This window comes from Miscanthus floridulus, chromosome 4, assembly GCF_019320115.1.
Source record: "Miscanthus floridulus cultivar M001 chromosome 4, ASM1932011v1, whole genome shotgun sequence".
NCBI lineage: Eukaryota > Viridiplantae > Streptophyta > Magnoliopsida > Poales > Poaceae > Miscanthus > Miscanthus floridulus.
Genome location: NC_089583.1, coordinates 108,361,311 through 108,375,730, shown reverse-complemented (window position 1 = coordinate 108,375,730; position 14,420 = coordinate 108,361,311). Strand labels below are relative to the sequence as shown.

Sequence of the window (14,420 nt, the reverse complement as noted above, 5' to 3'; positions counted from 1 at the left end):
GTTGCACGCACGCTTTTGACAAATCTCTCTTTGCCACTTGACTTGACGGAGCATGCGTGCACAGTCTCCTCGTTTGCACGCCTAGAACGAAGAAATGTCGCGGCAATCGCCAATCCACGAGCTTTACACGTCGTAAAGGCTCCGGGTTTTAGAACATGGCCGGGCTTGCACCTACGTACATACCGGCACATTGTTCATCCGCTACTTGCTAGCCAGCGGCTCTGTTTTTTTCTTTTCTTTTCTTTTTTTTCTGGGTACTACGTTAGCAGTTCCTAATTAGCAGACTGCTGGTTTCGGACTTCGATCAGTGCACGGTAAGCAGGAGTATTCAAATGCTGTGCTGTAGTCCTATGGCGAGGAGAAAAATTGCACCGCTGGTGCAGCGTGCCATAATGCAAGTTGCAGCTCCGCTTCCGCACATGTGTGAGCATTCTTGGGCCTGGACGTTGATCGGTGGACCGTGGTCTAGTACGCCTCCTACTAGTAGACTTTTCAAACGAGGCTGCCTATGGGGCCCACTTACCAAAAAAGGTCAATGGCCCCACACGGATCCGCACATTTGTTTTTTTGCCAGCCGACTTGGCGACCTGCATGCGGCTAGCTACCAAATCTCAGCGGACAGCGGGGGTGTGGTGTGGTGGGTCTTATCCCGGCAACAGTGATGAGCCATCCTAGCAGCGGTGGTTGACCCGGGCGTGGCTGGCATTGACTCGCGCGCGCACGGTGGGAAGCAGCGGCACACACGTCTTGGGCTTGGCCTCAGCACTGTATGGACATGGACCTGATCGCTCTCGTCGTCCCGGTGACGCACGCACTCGACCTCCCATCTCCCTCGGCTCGTCCTCGGCTCCTCCTCCCCTAGGACCTACTGTGGCTCCGTGCCTTCATGGGCCAAGGTCTGTCTCGTCGCATACGTATCTCGCTGGATCGTTGACTCCACAAATCCAATGCCTTCTCCACCTGGTTCGTTTGGTCGTATTTGGCTCATAAGCCATAGCTGAAAATACTATTGATTGATTTGGTGTGAGAGAAAAATATTGTTCGTTGGCTAGAAACAAGCCAAAAACAAGTCTAAACGAACCGGGCGTCCGTCCTTGCCAGCTATGAGCAGTATAGGTATGTGCCCTATTCGTTTGGCTAAAAGTACCGTTCGCTGATTTGTTGTGAGAGAAAGATATTATTCGTTGGCTAAAACAATATGGCTTATAAGCCTGGTGAATGGGACGATGATCGCGCTAGATGGATGGGGCCAGGCCGGCGGGACCAGCAGCAGAACGAAGAAACAAGGAAGCCCTGTGGCCAACTTGTACGTATATTGCTTTGACCAACAAGCTGTACTAGCAGTGGTATGCCTGTACGTACGTACATACATACAAAAGAGATTTGGAGGAACAAGAGCTTCGTTCATAGTACAAAAGAAGATAGTCCTACCTACTCTTCTTCTGTGCAACCTGCCAGGCAGCCAGCCAGGCTATTTCGGTTTGGTCGCGTTTTGAGCGGCGCCACCTGTCATATCGGGCTGGTAGCGCCACCCATGCCAGGTTTCCACAAGTCAGGTGACTTATTAAGTTAGGTGACTTAAAAATCAGTGACTTATAAGTTATGTCTATAAATTGTCGGTCCCACGTAGAAAAATGTGGCTTATAAGTTTTAAATAGGGGTGAACCAACTTAAAACTTATAAGCAGGGATGACTTATAAGTCGGTGATGCTTAATAAAATTAGTTACTTATTTCACTTTTTAACTTATAAGTAGATGACTTATTTGAAACCAAACGGACCTTAAATTAAAACACGATCAAGCAAGAACCAGATTCTCCGCTAATCCTGGTACGCACGGCGTGTGATCGATCTGTCGCCGACTCTTCTTCTGAATGGCGTGGAGGTGAAGCGGATAACAACGCCAGCCCAACTCGCGCGTGTACGTTGGACGGCCGTGAGCCGGCGATGCCCGGTTCGGCTCGGTGGCTCGCCATCGACGGAAAGCAGCGCGACGCCGTGTTCACATTAATGGCCGCCGGGTCTTTCCAGGAAGGAAAACGGGGTCGGTCAGTCGCAGCAGCTGTAGCTCTGGATAAAGATATATCCACAGGGGCCACAATTAATGAACGGGAGGAAAAACGAGCGCCAACCAGCGGAACGGGAGTACGGGGACGCTGCGCTCGGTTCAGCTGTCATTGTACGCTTAGCATTTTTTTTCTTCAAATAAATTAGACGTAAAAATCAGCGTATGCGGTTTATAGAGCAGCCATGTTGCGGTCGTCCACCCCTCCGGTTCGTGGCCCTTTCACACGGAGGCCCCCCTCTCCCCCGCCTATAAATGCCCGCCCGCTCCTCCCAGGTTTCGGCACAACTCCCATTCGCCCATTCGCTCAAGGCGCTCGTGAACACTCCGATCTCCGCCCATCTCTGCGATCCGTTTGTCTCTGTGATTTGGTTCGCTTTAGCAGTTTAGCCTAGGCTTTCCTGCAGGTAGCAGCTTCTTGCGAGGCAGAGTCTTGCGTCTTGCTGCTTGAGTTGGTTGGGTCGCGATGGCCGGCGGCGTGGTGGTGAGCTCCGGAGGGGGCAAGGACTACCCCGGCAAGCTCACCATGTTCGTGCTCTTCGCCTGCATCGTCGCCGCCACCGGCGGGCTCATCTTCGGATACGACATCGGCATCTCCGGTACGGCGCCAAGCACCCGGCCCCTCTCTGCCTCTCTCTGATCGATTTTCTTGGTCGCGGTATTTCCAGTTTTTTTTCCATGGCTGTGGTTGAGAGAGAAGAAGAAAAATCACAGTTCTTGTTTGGATCTCGCACGCTGCTCTGTTCTTGCGATTTTGCGAATCAGGCAGGGTATTTTCTCGGGCGCAGTTCACCTACCGTCCGGTCGGGAGACTGGACGCATGGTGTCCGAGCGTCTTTTGCGCATACATACAAAACTGCGATATTCCTCTCGTTTTCTTTGTTTCCTTTTACCAGATTCTTGCAAACCCAAGAAGAATCTTTCCATGCATCACCTCGCCATCTTTCATTTTCTTTTGTTTTGATTATTCCCCCTAGACACTACTAGTGGTTCTTTAAGTTAATGATAAAGAAAAAAAAGATTATCCAAGATCATTCCATAACAAAGAAAATAGGTTGCTGACGTGTTTGTGCAATGCTGTGGTCGAGCAGGTGGCGTGACGTCGATGAACCCGTTCCTGATGAAGTTCTTCCCGTCGGTGTACCACAAGGAGCAGGAGGCGGAGCGGAACCAGAGCAACCAGTACTGCAAGTTCGACAGCCAGCTGCTGACCATGTTCACCTCCTCGCTCTACCTCGCCGCGCTCGTGGCCTCCTTCTGCGCCGCCACCGTCACCCGCGTGGCCGGCCGCAAGTGGTCCATGTTCGGCGGCGGCGTCACGTTCCTGGTCGGCGCCGCGCTCAACGGCGCCGCCAAGGACGTGGTCATGCTCATCCTCGGCCGCGTCCTCCTCGGCATCGGCGTCGGCTTCGCCAACCAGGCCGTCCCCGTCTACCTCTCGGAGATGGCGCCGGCGCGCCTCCGCGGGATGCTCAACATCGGGTTCCAGCTCATGATCACCATCGGCATCCTGTGCGCCAACCTCATCAACTATGGCACCGCCAAGATCAAGGGCGGCTGGGGCTGGCGCGTCAGCCTGGCCCTGGCCGCCGTGCCGGCGGCCATCATCGCCGTGGGCGCGCTGTTCCTGCCTGACACCCCCAACTCCCTCATCGACCGCGGCTACACCGAGGACGCCAAGCGGATGCTCAAGCGGGTGCGCGGCACGGAGGACGTGGAGGAGGAGTACAACGACCTGGTGGCTGCCAGCGAGGAGTCCAAGCTGGTGGCGCACCCCTGGCGCAACATCCTGCAGCCGCGGTACCGCCCGCAGCTCGTCATGGCCATCGCCATCCCCATGTTCCAGCAGCTCACGGGCATCAACGTCATCATGTTCTACGCGCCCGTGCTCTTCAAGACGCTGGGCTTCGCCGACGACGCATCCCTCATGTCCGCCGTCATCACGGGCCTCGTCAACGTCTTCGCGACCTTCGTGTCCATCGTCACCGTGGACCGTCTCGGCCGCCGCAAGCTGTTCCTGCAGGGCGGCACCCAGATGCTCGCGTGCCAGATCGTCGTCGGCAGCCTGATCGGTGCCAAGTTCGGCTTCTCCGGCGTGGCCGAGATCCCCAAGGCGTACGCGGCCATCGTGGTGCTCTTCATCTGCGCGTACGTGGCCGGCTTCGCCTGGTCCTGGGGACCCCTCGGGTGGCTGGTGCCCAGCGAGATCTTCCCGCTGGAGATCCGGTCGGCGGGTCAGAGCATCAACGTCTCCGTCAACATGCTCTGCACCTTCATCATCGCGCAGGCGTTCCTCCCCATGCTCTGCCGCTTCAAGTTCATCCTCTTCTTCTTCTTCGGCGCCTGGGTCGTCGTCATGACCATCTTCGTCGCGCTCTTCCTGCCAGAGACCAAGAACGTGCCCATCGAGGAGATGGTGCTCGTGTGGAAGGCGCACTGGTACTGGGGCCGCTTCATCCGCGACGAGGACGTGCACGTCGGCGCCGACCTCGAGATGCCCTCTGCCATCGGCAACGGCAAGGTCGGAGCCGGCAAGCTCGGCGGCATGCAGTAGCCATGGCGGCGCCTGGGCGTCCCTCGCTGCTGATGCCTGATGGCGGGCAATAATCTACTCATACATAAATCCATTATTCTTGGGGTTTAGCGGGAAATTTGAAACTTTAAGGATTCTTCATCACTGTATTATAATCGTGTCATTAGGTAGGATGACTGGATGATGACAAGCAGTCAACTAGTCTTCGTCTCCTGTCTTCTTTTTTCCCTTTTTTTTTCTCTGTGTGCGGGATAATTATATTTGGATCAGATCAAATCAAATATGAATATCAATTGCAAGTTGCAACTGCAGAAGCTCTGGATTTCCCGTGCATGGATGAATGCTGACCACTGGTACTGACTTTCAGATCCACTGCAATTAAAGCCATTTGCATAAAAAGGGAAGAATTTAACGCTTATTATTTACTATATCCCTGTGTTTCTTACGTGTCATTAGGTCTATCCTAATTCAAATATTCTTAACTTTGTCCGTTAATTTTTAAAATCCCATTTAGCTCCACAGCATATGAACAATATATTATGACAATATTTCGCATAGCGAACGTAAAAAAACATAAATCTTATGTTGTTAACCACTAATCTTTTTAAAATTGATGTTCAAAGATATAAATATTTGACTTAACGCAAATTTAATACATGCAGAAAAAACAAAGGGGATTTTTCACACAACAATCAAAATGTATAAGCATCAGTTTACAGAGACTTCAGGAAAAAGACTGATTCGTTCAAGCATTTGATTAGCCATTTTCCACCTCAACGTTTAGGGGCTCTTTGGCATGATTTCTGGCCTCTCCACAAACTCAATTAGGGCTCTGTTTGGATACCCCGTCCTATTATAACAACCAAATTATATAATCAAGACCAACCCACCACTCTCCTGTCAAGGAGTTCAGGTCCCGTTCAAACCTGGACTCCAAGCCTCCACTCCCGAGTCCCGAACTTAGTATGGTGCTTAGATCTTTACCATCCCAGCCTCCAATCAGTCGGTCCAGAAAGAGCCGAAACCCACGACAAGAGAGCAACTAGCCTTTTCGCCCCCATAAGCAAGTATGTGCTCAGGATATTAAGTCTATGACTTGACTAGAATCCACAGCAACAGACAGTCCTTAACCGATACGGACAGAGAAAACAATGTAACCAAGTGAAGGGACCGTGACGCCTAAGAGGGGGGTGAATTAGGCAACTTAAAAAATCTACTTCACAACTATGGCCTCTTTTTCTAACTCTAGCAAAACATTTGCAATAGATGAACTATCTAAATGTGCAACTACGGTTTTGCTAGTGAGTTGCTATCTCTACCGCAAAACAAGTAATGTAAGCAATGTAAGTGCGGAAGCTAAAGAGCAAGGTAGAGACATGCAAACTCCTGTTGACGACTCCGGTATTTTTACCGAGGTATCGAGAAGCGCGTAAGCTTCCCTCTAGTCCTCGTTGGAGCCCCTCGCAAGGAATCCCTCGCAAGGGCCAAGCTCCCGGTCGGGTAACTCCGTGGATAACCTCGGGCCTTCCCCACGCGCAAGTGGGTCTCCGACGTGCCTTCCGGCAAGCCTCTCCCGGATGCTCCCCGCCGTCTTCACTATCAACCTTCTGGCCGAAACGCCATGGGCCTTGTTCCCTCTGGTACACGGTGGCGGCCACACCACAACGCGGTTGGTGTGATCTCGCAAGACTTGAAGCCCCTCCAATGTACAACAATGGTGCTCGTAAGCACCGAGTGATAAGAGGTATGCAAACCTCACTAAACAATAGGCCTAAACCTAGAGCAAGCGCATGAGCGGTGGTCTAATCAACCTAAGCACTTCGCAAAGCACCTACGCTAATCACCTAATGAATCACTAAGCTCTATGCAAGTGGAGATCACTAAAATGGTGTAACAACACCCTTGGTATGTTTCCTCAGCTCCACTCCTCTCAAATGGCCGGTTGGGGGTTGTATTTATAAGCCTCACTGAGAAAGTAGCCGTTGGGGTCGAACTCCCATAATTCTGCTACTGACCGGACGTTGAATCGTCCTGACCGGACGCGTCCGGTCGTCCCGACCGTTGAGCCAGCAATATATTGATCGGACGTTGGCCAGCGTCCGGTCGCCTGCCACCGGACACGTCCGGTCGTAGATTTGCCGCTCTGGAACCTCTCTGTACTCGATCGGACGCTGCTTCCCTACGTCCGGTCGGTTTCGCCGCCCGTGTCCGGTCATCTCGACTACAGAGCCGGTCCAGCGTCCGGTCGCCTCTGTGAGCTCGTTTCTTCGCGATCTTACGTACGGCTTGGTTCCAATCTTCATGCTTGGACTTTGCTTGATCTCTTGGGTCTTTTCTTGTGATCCTAAGGTCTTGCTTGAGGTGTTGATCATCGGATCATCATGTCGCCTTCGTCCAAGTTACGTCTTGCACCCTATTGAACTACAAAACAAACATTTGCAAATTCATTAGTCCAATTTGATTGTGTTAGTCATCAAACACCAAAATCCAAAGTAAATGGACCAAGGGTCCATTTTCCTTACAATCTCCCCCTTTTGGTGATTGATGCCAACACGACCAAAGCAAGCAAATAATAAAAAAAATTTAAATTTAAAAATTATCTACTTGCTAGGATGCAATGCAAAGGGCAAGGTTTTATGATGCTAGAGTATCCTACTTAGATACCAATTGAAGACCATCTTGCCCTTGCAAATGTCCCCATGTGGCATTATGGATTTAAACCTTGCTTCCTACAAATTTTTCAAAACATAGGCAATCCATAATCCACTATCCTCCCTTTTTCGAACCATTACACCTTATTTTAATGCTTGCCTTTGGTCCTCTAAATTCTCCCCCTTTGGAATCAAACACCAAAAATGAAGACATTAGTGGCACAAGGGAGGGTCAAACTTTGTGATCCTTTGAATATAGAAAGGAATAGGTCACAAAATTTGACTCTCACATTATATAGATTAAGCCCCCCTAAATATATGCATACATATGATAGAAAGCAAAGTGTATGCATAATTGGCACATTATTGCACAAGAAAATTTAATCTATATAATGCATGGAGAAAGCATATAAATGTCAAAAAGAAATCAACATGATGATGCCAATTTAAGAATGATGCTTAATTCCGGGGACTCCAATTTCCTTACAATGAGACTACTACACATGTGATAAGTTTAAAAAAAATGATACCATTTGAAAAAGTGTTAGTCTCAAAGTACCCAAGTTGTAGAATTACTCCCCCTAAATATGTGCACACAAATGTAGTAAACTTTGTAGAAATCATGCACATTGATTTTAGAATAAAAATATCACTTGAAAGATGACATCTCATGAATATGAGAATCATTTTTAAAAATGATATTCGGGAGAGATTATCTACAATTTGGACTTTGACACATATTAGATGAACAATAGTAAGACAAGCTATGTGCCGTGCTTCTAAGCAATTTTAAACCATGTAGGTTTGCTCCAAGGGTTAAAAATGAGAACGAGCAAGCCTACCAAAAGATATACCTAGTGTATGCATGATAAAAGAAATAAGCATGCAAATGCAAACCTAGGCATGAAGAGTAACTAGATGCTTAAAGATACCAATTGTAGGAAAAGCTAATTGCAAGATGTACCAATTGAAAAGTAATAACATCTAGTTACCTAACATGGGAAGGGGAATTTGGGTCCATAGTATTCACTAACCCACTTGGCAATGATTTTGTCCATCATGATGCACCCCATGAAATGCACCCATACTTTGCCAAGTCTCCAAATTCCCCAAAGTCCGACGGACTTCTCACTTCTCTTTTGGGATCCAAACCTTCTTGGTGCTCTTTATGTTTGAAATGATTTCCTTTAGCACCCAAAAGCATTTGACCCTATTATTGGCTTGCTTGTTCACCTTGATGGCCACCACCTTGTCATTTTTCTTCTTCTTCAAGAGATAAGGTGTGGAGGCCTTCTTGTCCACCTTGTTGGTGTAGGTGTTGGAGAGCTTGCTTGTTTGCTTTTTCTTCTTCTTCTTTGCTCCTCCCCCATTCTTCACCTTGCACTCATAGAACTTGTGACCTTCCTTGTGGCACACGTAACAAACCACGGTTTGTCCTTCATCAAGCTTCTTCACTCTCTTGACGGTGTTATCTTGATGAAGTTGGGTTTGCTTTGCCTTGTCTTTCACTTAAGTTAAGTCCTTGGTGAGGCGAGCTACTTCTTGCTTGAGTTTCTCATTTTCCTTTGCAACCTCTTGTGTGCATGTATCTACAACAACTTTCTCAACACAAACTTGGTTGCACAAAGGTGAGTTTAAACACAAATCATTACAAGAAGTAGAGGCATCCTTTTTAGACATGTTAAAGATAGAACTTTTCTTTTTAGATGCCTTGGTGGGGGTTGTGCTAACGGCTTCAAGATTAGCAACTTTATTAGTTAGTTCATCACAATGTTTGCACATGGTTTCCATTTTAGCAAGCAAACTATTATATGCTTCTTGTGAGTTAGCTAACTTTTCTTTTAATTTTTCATTTTTCTTTAAGAGTTGCTCATCATTGATTGTGCATGCATTTGTTGTTGCACTAGCCTCAAGTTTCTCAATTTTAGTAGATAGTTCAACATTGAGATTAGCAAAGTTCTCATATTGTTCAAGCAAGGTTTTGTATGCTTTTTATGGACTATCTAGCTTTTCTTCTAAACTTTTGAGCTTCTTGTGTTGACTAGTGCAAGCTTTAGCATAATTAAGATTTTCTTGCATAAGTTCATGATAAGAAGGCATATCATCATCACTATCACTCTCACTAGAGGAAGAGCTTTCGTTACCTCGTGCCATAAGGCACACACGAGAAGAGCTTGATGATGAATGTTTGTGGCCTCGTCTCTTGTGATGGGGTTCTTCTTCACTTGAAGAATCATCCCATGATCTTATTGATGTGAGGGCTTGGTTTTTGCATGCCTTCTTCTTTGTCTTGGGTATGGGCTTGTTTGGACAAACTTCCACAAAGTGCCCCAACTCGCCGCATCCATGGCATCCTCTCTTTCTTTGCTCATTTCTTTGATTTGTGAAAATGAAATCTTGAATTTGGATGAGCACACCCTTGACATTGAGCCTTTGGATCATCTTTTCCACCTTGTTGATCACTTTGATTGATTCTTCATCAAGATCGGAGGTGGAGGAGGAAGATTAATCATCACTAGAATCTTCATCATCATCATCATCGTCCTCATCTTCTTCTTCATCTTCACTTGAGGAACTTGAGCTTAAGCTTGTCTCAACTTGCTTGCCCTTCATCTTCTTTTTCTCGCTACAAGCGAGAGCTTTGCCTTTGCTTGATGAAGAGGCTTCTTCTTGACCCATCTTACATGACATTTCAAATGCCACTAACTTGCTAATGGCTATGCCCGGGGTCATGTTGCTCAAGTCCTCCATGTTGTGAAGGATGGTGATGATGCTTGCATATTTCTTTTGTGGTAGCATGGAGATGATCTTCCTCATGATGTCCGCATCATCTAGCTTTAATAATCCTATAGAATGGAGCTCATTGATGATTAGATTCAAACGAGAATACATATCACGAACAAGCTCATCATCATTCATAGTAAAGGAATCATAGTTTTGCTTTGCTAGACAATATTTTTACTCACGGATATTGCTTGTGCCATCATGGAGCTCTTGGAGTTTTAACCAAATTTCATGTGCCATATTTAAAGTGAATACTTGGTTAAAAACATCCATACTAAGTGATTCAAACAAGTAATTTTTAGCTCTAGCATTGAAGTGCATTTCTTTTTCATCACTCTTTATGGGTTTTTTGGGATTCTTGATGGGTTTCATCCCATCACGAGTGACTCTCCATACACCTAAATTAACCACCTCAAGGTGGCAAGCCATTCTAGCTTTATAGTATGGGAAGTTAGTGCCATCAAAGTGCGGAGGCCTAGCGGTATCCATCCCAACCACTCTAAATAGCATCGGCTCAACGACGGTTAAGTCAAAGGTCCAAATTGAGCCAACCGGCTCTGATACCAATTGAAGGGACCATGATGCCTAAGAGGGGGGGGGTGAATTAGGCAACTTAAAAAATCTACTTCATAACTATGGCCTCTTTTTCTAACTCTAGCAAAACCTTTGCAATAGATGAACTATCTAAATGTGCAACTACAGTTTTACTAGTGAGTTGCTATCTCTACCGCAAAACAAGTAATGTAAGCAATATAAGTGCAGAAGCTAAAGAGCAAGGTAGAGATATGCAAACTCCCGTCGACGACTCTGGTATTTTTACCGAGGTATTGAGAAGCGTGCAAGCTTCCCCCTAGTCCTCGTTGGAGCCCCTCGCAAGGAATCCCTCGCAAGGGCCAAGCTCCCGGTCGGGTAACTCCGTGGATAGCCTCGGGCCTTCCCCATGCACAAGTGGGTCTCCGACGTGCCTTCCGGCAAGCCTCTCCCAGATGCTCCCCACCGTCTTCACTATCAAGCTTCCGGCCGAAATGCCGTGGGCCTTGTTCCCTCTGGTACACGGTGGCGGCCACACCACAAACGCGGTTGGTGTGATCTTGCAAGACTTCAAGCCCCTCCGATGTACAACAATGGTGATCGCAAGCACCGAGTGGTAAGAGGTATGCAAACCTCACTAAACAATAGGTCTAAACCTAGAGCAAGCGCATGAGTGGTGGTCTAATCAACCTAAGCACTTCGCAAAGCACCTACACTAATCACCTAATGAATCACTAAGCTCTATGCAAGTGGAGATCACTAAAATGGTGTAACAACACCCTTGGTATGTTTCCTCAGCTCCACTCCTCTCAAATGGCCGGTTAGGGGTTGTATTTATAAGCCCCACTAAGAAAGTAGCCGTTGAGGTCGAACTCCCGTAATTCTGCTACTGACCGGACGCTGAATCGTCCTGACCGGACGCGTCTAGTTGTCTCGACCGTTGAGCCGGCAATATACTGATCGGACGCTGGCCAGTGTCCAGTCGCCTGCCACCGGACGTGTCCAATCGCAGATTTGCCGCTCTAGAACCTCTCTATACTCGATCGGACGTTGCTTCCCTGCGTCCGGTCGGTTTTGCCGCCCGCGTCTGGGCGTCCTAACTGTAGAGCCAGTCCAGCGTCCTATCGCCTCTGCGAGCTCGTTTCTTCGTGATCTTACATACGGCTTGGTTCTAATCTTCATGCTTGGACTTTGCTTGATCTCTTGGGTCTTTTCTTGTGCTCCTAAGGTCTTGCTTGAGGTGTTGATCATCGGATCATCACGTCGCCTTCGTCCAAGTTACGTCTTGCACCCTATTGAACTACAAAACAAACATTTACAAATTCATTAGTCCAATTTGGTTGTGTTAGTCATCAAACACCAAAATCCAAAGTAAATGGACCAAGGGTCCATTTTCCTTACACCAAGCTATGCCCCATTGGCCACAGGACACAACCTATTACACCCACCAATACACGTACCATATCCCTGTCCGGTCTCCATTTCCTTTCACCATTTTATCATGAGAGCAATAATAATAATCACCTATTATGAGTAATGGCAGGTTACTCACGCTACCGATAGCCTAAGCATAGCAGCTACTCGACCTATGCTAGTAGGACTCATAGGTAGGTTTATCTATGCATGTAGTTTCAATATAAATCCTGTAATGTAAATGCACATCATATATATATATATCCAGTGATTATTCAAAATAAGGGTTATGCACCGAGGCTTGCCTAGGGCAGGCGGATTGTCAGCTAAGTCAGTCAGTGATAGCTCTGGGACCTTCTCTTGCACAAGGACCTCCTTCTCGTACTCCTCAATCACCTCTTCGTACTCCTGCTATTCGACGGTCATGAACTGCACCAACTCGTTCTCTACATGCATGCAATGATGATGCAACACTTAATATTTTAGTAACAACTGTTAAAATAAGAATACATATGCTAAGCTACAAAGCTAGCTCTAATGACTAAGATACTAAGATAATCATTATCGCTACCAAGCTCATCTACAAGTGCTTAATTTTTATAAACCAATATAATGCATTATTCATTTAGCCTTAATGGGTATTTAGCTACCATATTAAATAATCTATTTTAGGGCTACAAAAATTACAGTAAGTACATAATAATACAATGAAGCTACTATAAAAAAATTAGGATTTTTGCTATCACCAATCTACCACAAAAATTCCTACAATATTTAATTTAATAATATTGAGCACTCTCAAATGATTTAATAGCTCCTGGTATCAACAAGCACAAATTTGAACTAAATACACTAACAGATAGAGCATAATTTTAGGAACCTAACAAAATTTGTTTTGCAATTTTTAGATATCTACATTATTTTATATTAATTACCAAATTTTAGCTCAGAATTAAAATAAAAAGCTATTTCTATTTTTCACGAAAAAGATAAACCGATTTTGGTCCAACGCGGGCCACACATAGAGGCGACCCACGGCGGGGAGCCCCCGTGCACGCTGACACTCTTACAAAAATGCCCTCACGTTATCAGATAATAGCACAAACACTACACGTACTATTTCTATAGACAACAACTTTGCAATGGAGCCCTCGTATCTTTTCACCTTCGCACCGGAGAGGTCCCCGAGATGCCCCGCGCTTGCTGGCGTGGCAGGCGGTGACACTAGGTGGTACGCCGGCTACCCCGAGACCCTTGCAGAACTAGCTAGGGTACCGATGCTCACCCATGGGCTGACGCACAACGATGGGCGGTGGTTGCACGAACGACGGTGAAGCAGAGCGGGCTCTCCTCGGCGGTAGTGACCTATAGTGGCGACAACTGCATTCCGGTGAGCCACAGCATACAACAGATAATAGAGATGACAGATAAGCATCAGTGATGCACCATGATCCTACCCATGGCGGTGTACTGGCTGGAGACGCCCTGAGCAAGTCTGGCCGCATGCGCTAGGTGAGCTCGATGGCGAACCATAGCCACATGGCCGTGTTAGTGGCATGGAGGCGGCACTAGGGCTGCGACTAGCATGCGCACAATGAAGAGGGGTTCTAGACGAGGCTAGTGGTGTGGTCAATTTAACACGAGATGGCGAGGTTGGAGTTGGCCATGATGAGGTGGGCTGAGCCTTAATGGGGCGGCGGTGGGAGCAAAAGCTTGGAAATTGGAGCTCGACCTGGCCGTAATCAAGGCGAGGTGGGGGCGGTTGGCAAGAGGACGTAAAGGCGGAGACGTGGGCATGAGGAATTGATGAGAGGTGCTCGCTCTCTGACTCACCGTGACTGCAACTCGACGGCGGCGAAAAGTAGAGGAAGAAAGAGAGAGAGAGAGAGGGCACGACAGGTGGGCTCAGCTCATCCTCACCTTGGCGAGATGCGAGCGGTGAGACCGGAAGACCCACGCGCCAGCGCTATCCAATAGACACGCACGCCCGGCCGGCATGGCCCGCACGACCATAGTGTCATTAATGAAAAGGCGACGGTGAGCCCGACCACATGCGTGCGGCAGAGGCGACACGCACTGGGATGGCAACAGCGTAGAGATGCAGCTGATTGGTGCGCACATGATGATGATACGACGGCAGCAACAACATCATGGTGTGAGGTGGGTCGGCAGCATGGCGAGTTAGCAGCGGCGGACGCGACGACGAGATGATAGCGTCGGTAGTGGCTTCATCATGGCGCGGCGGGGCCAGTGGCAGCCGAGCCATAGCCAGGCTAGAGGCAGCCACGGTTAGCCACGTGCGGCAGCACATGCACGCATGACCAATGCGGCGACGCCAAATGCCCTAGCACGGTGATCGCGGCCATGCGACCAACCAGCCCGAGACATGTGACGCGCACAAATTTTAAGGCCCTCAACACGACCAAACGGTTGCTCCAGGAGCC

General features: G+C 48.0%; 1 protein-coding gene and 1 long non-coding RNA gene across 2 annotated transcripts in view; one reads left to right on the top strand and one right to left on the bottom strand.

Annotated features, from left to right (window-relative positions):
* The window catches only part of LOC136550276 (uncharacterized), a 105,855-nt gene that overhangs the window by 48,503 nt on the left and 42,932 nt on the right, over positions 1–14,420 (bottom strand). The gene's annotated exons all lie outside the window — the stretch shown is intronic.
* LOC136550274 (sugar transport protein MST6-like) lies at positions 2,342–4,905 on the top strand. The gene is made up of 2 exons (XM_066541783.1): positions 2,342–2,663; positions 3,156–4,905. The coding sequence occupies exons 1-2, from the start codon at positions 2,531–2,533 to the stop codon at positions 4,616–4,618; spliced, it is 1,596 nt and encodes a 531-aa protein (XP_066397880.1). The 5' UTR covers positions 2,342–2,530; the 3' UTR covers positions 4,619–4,905.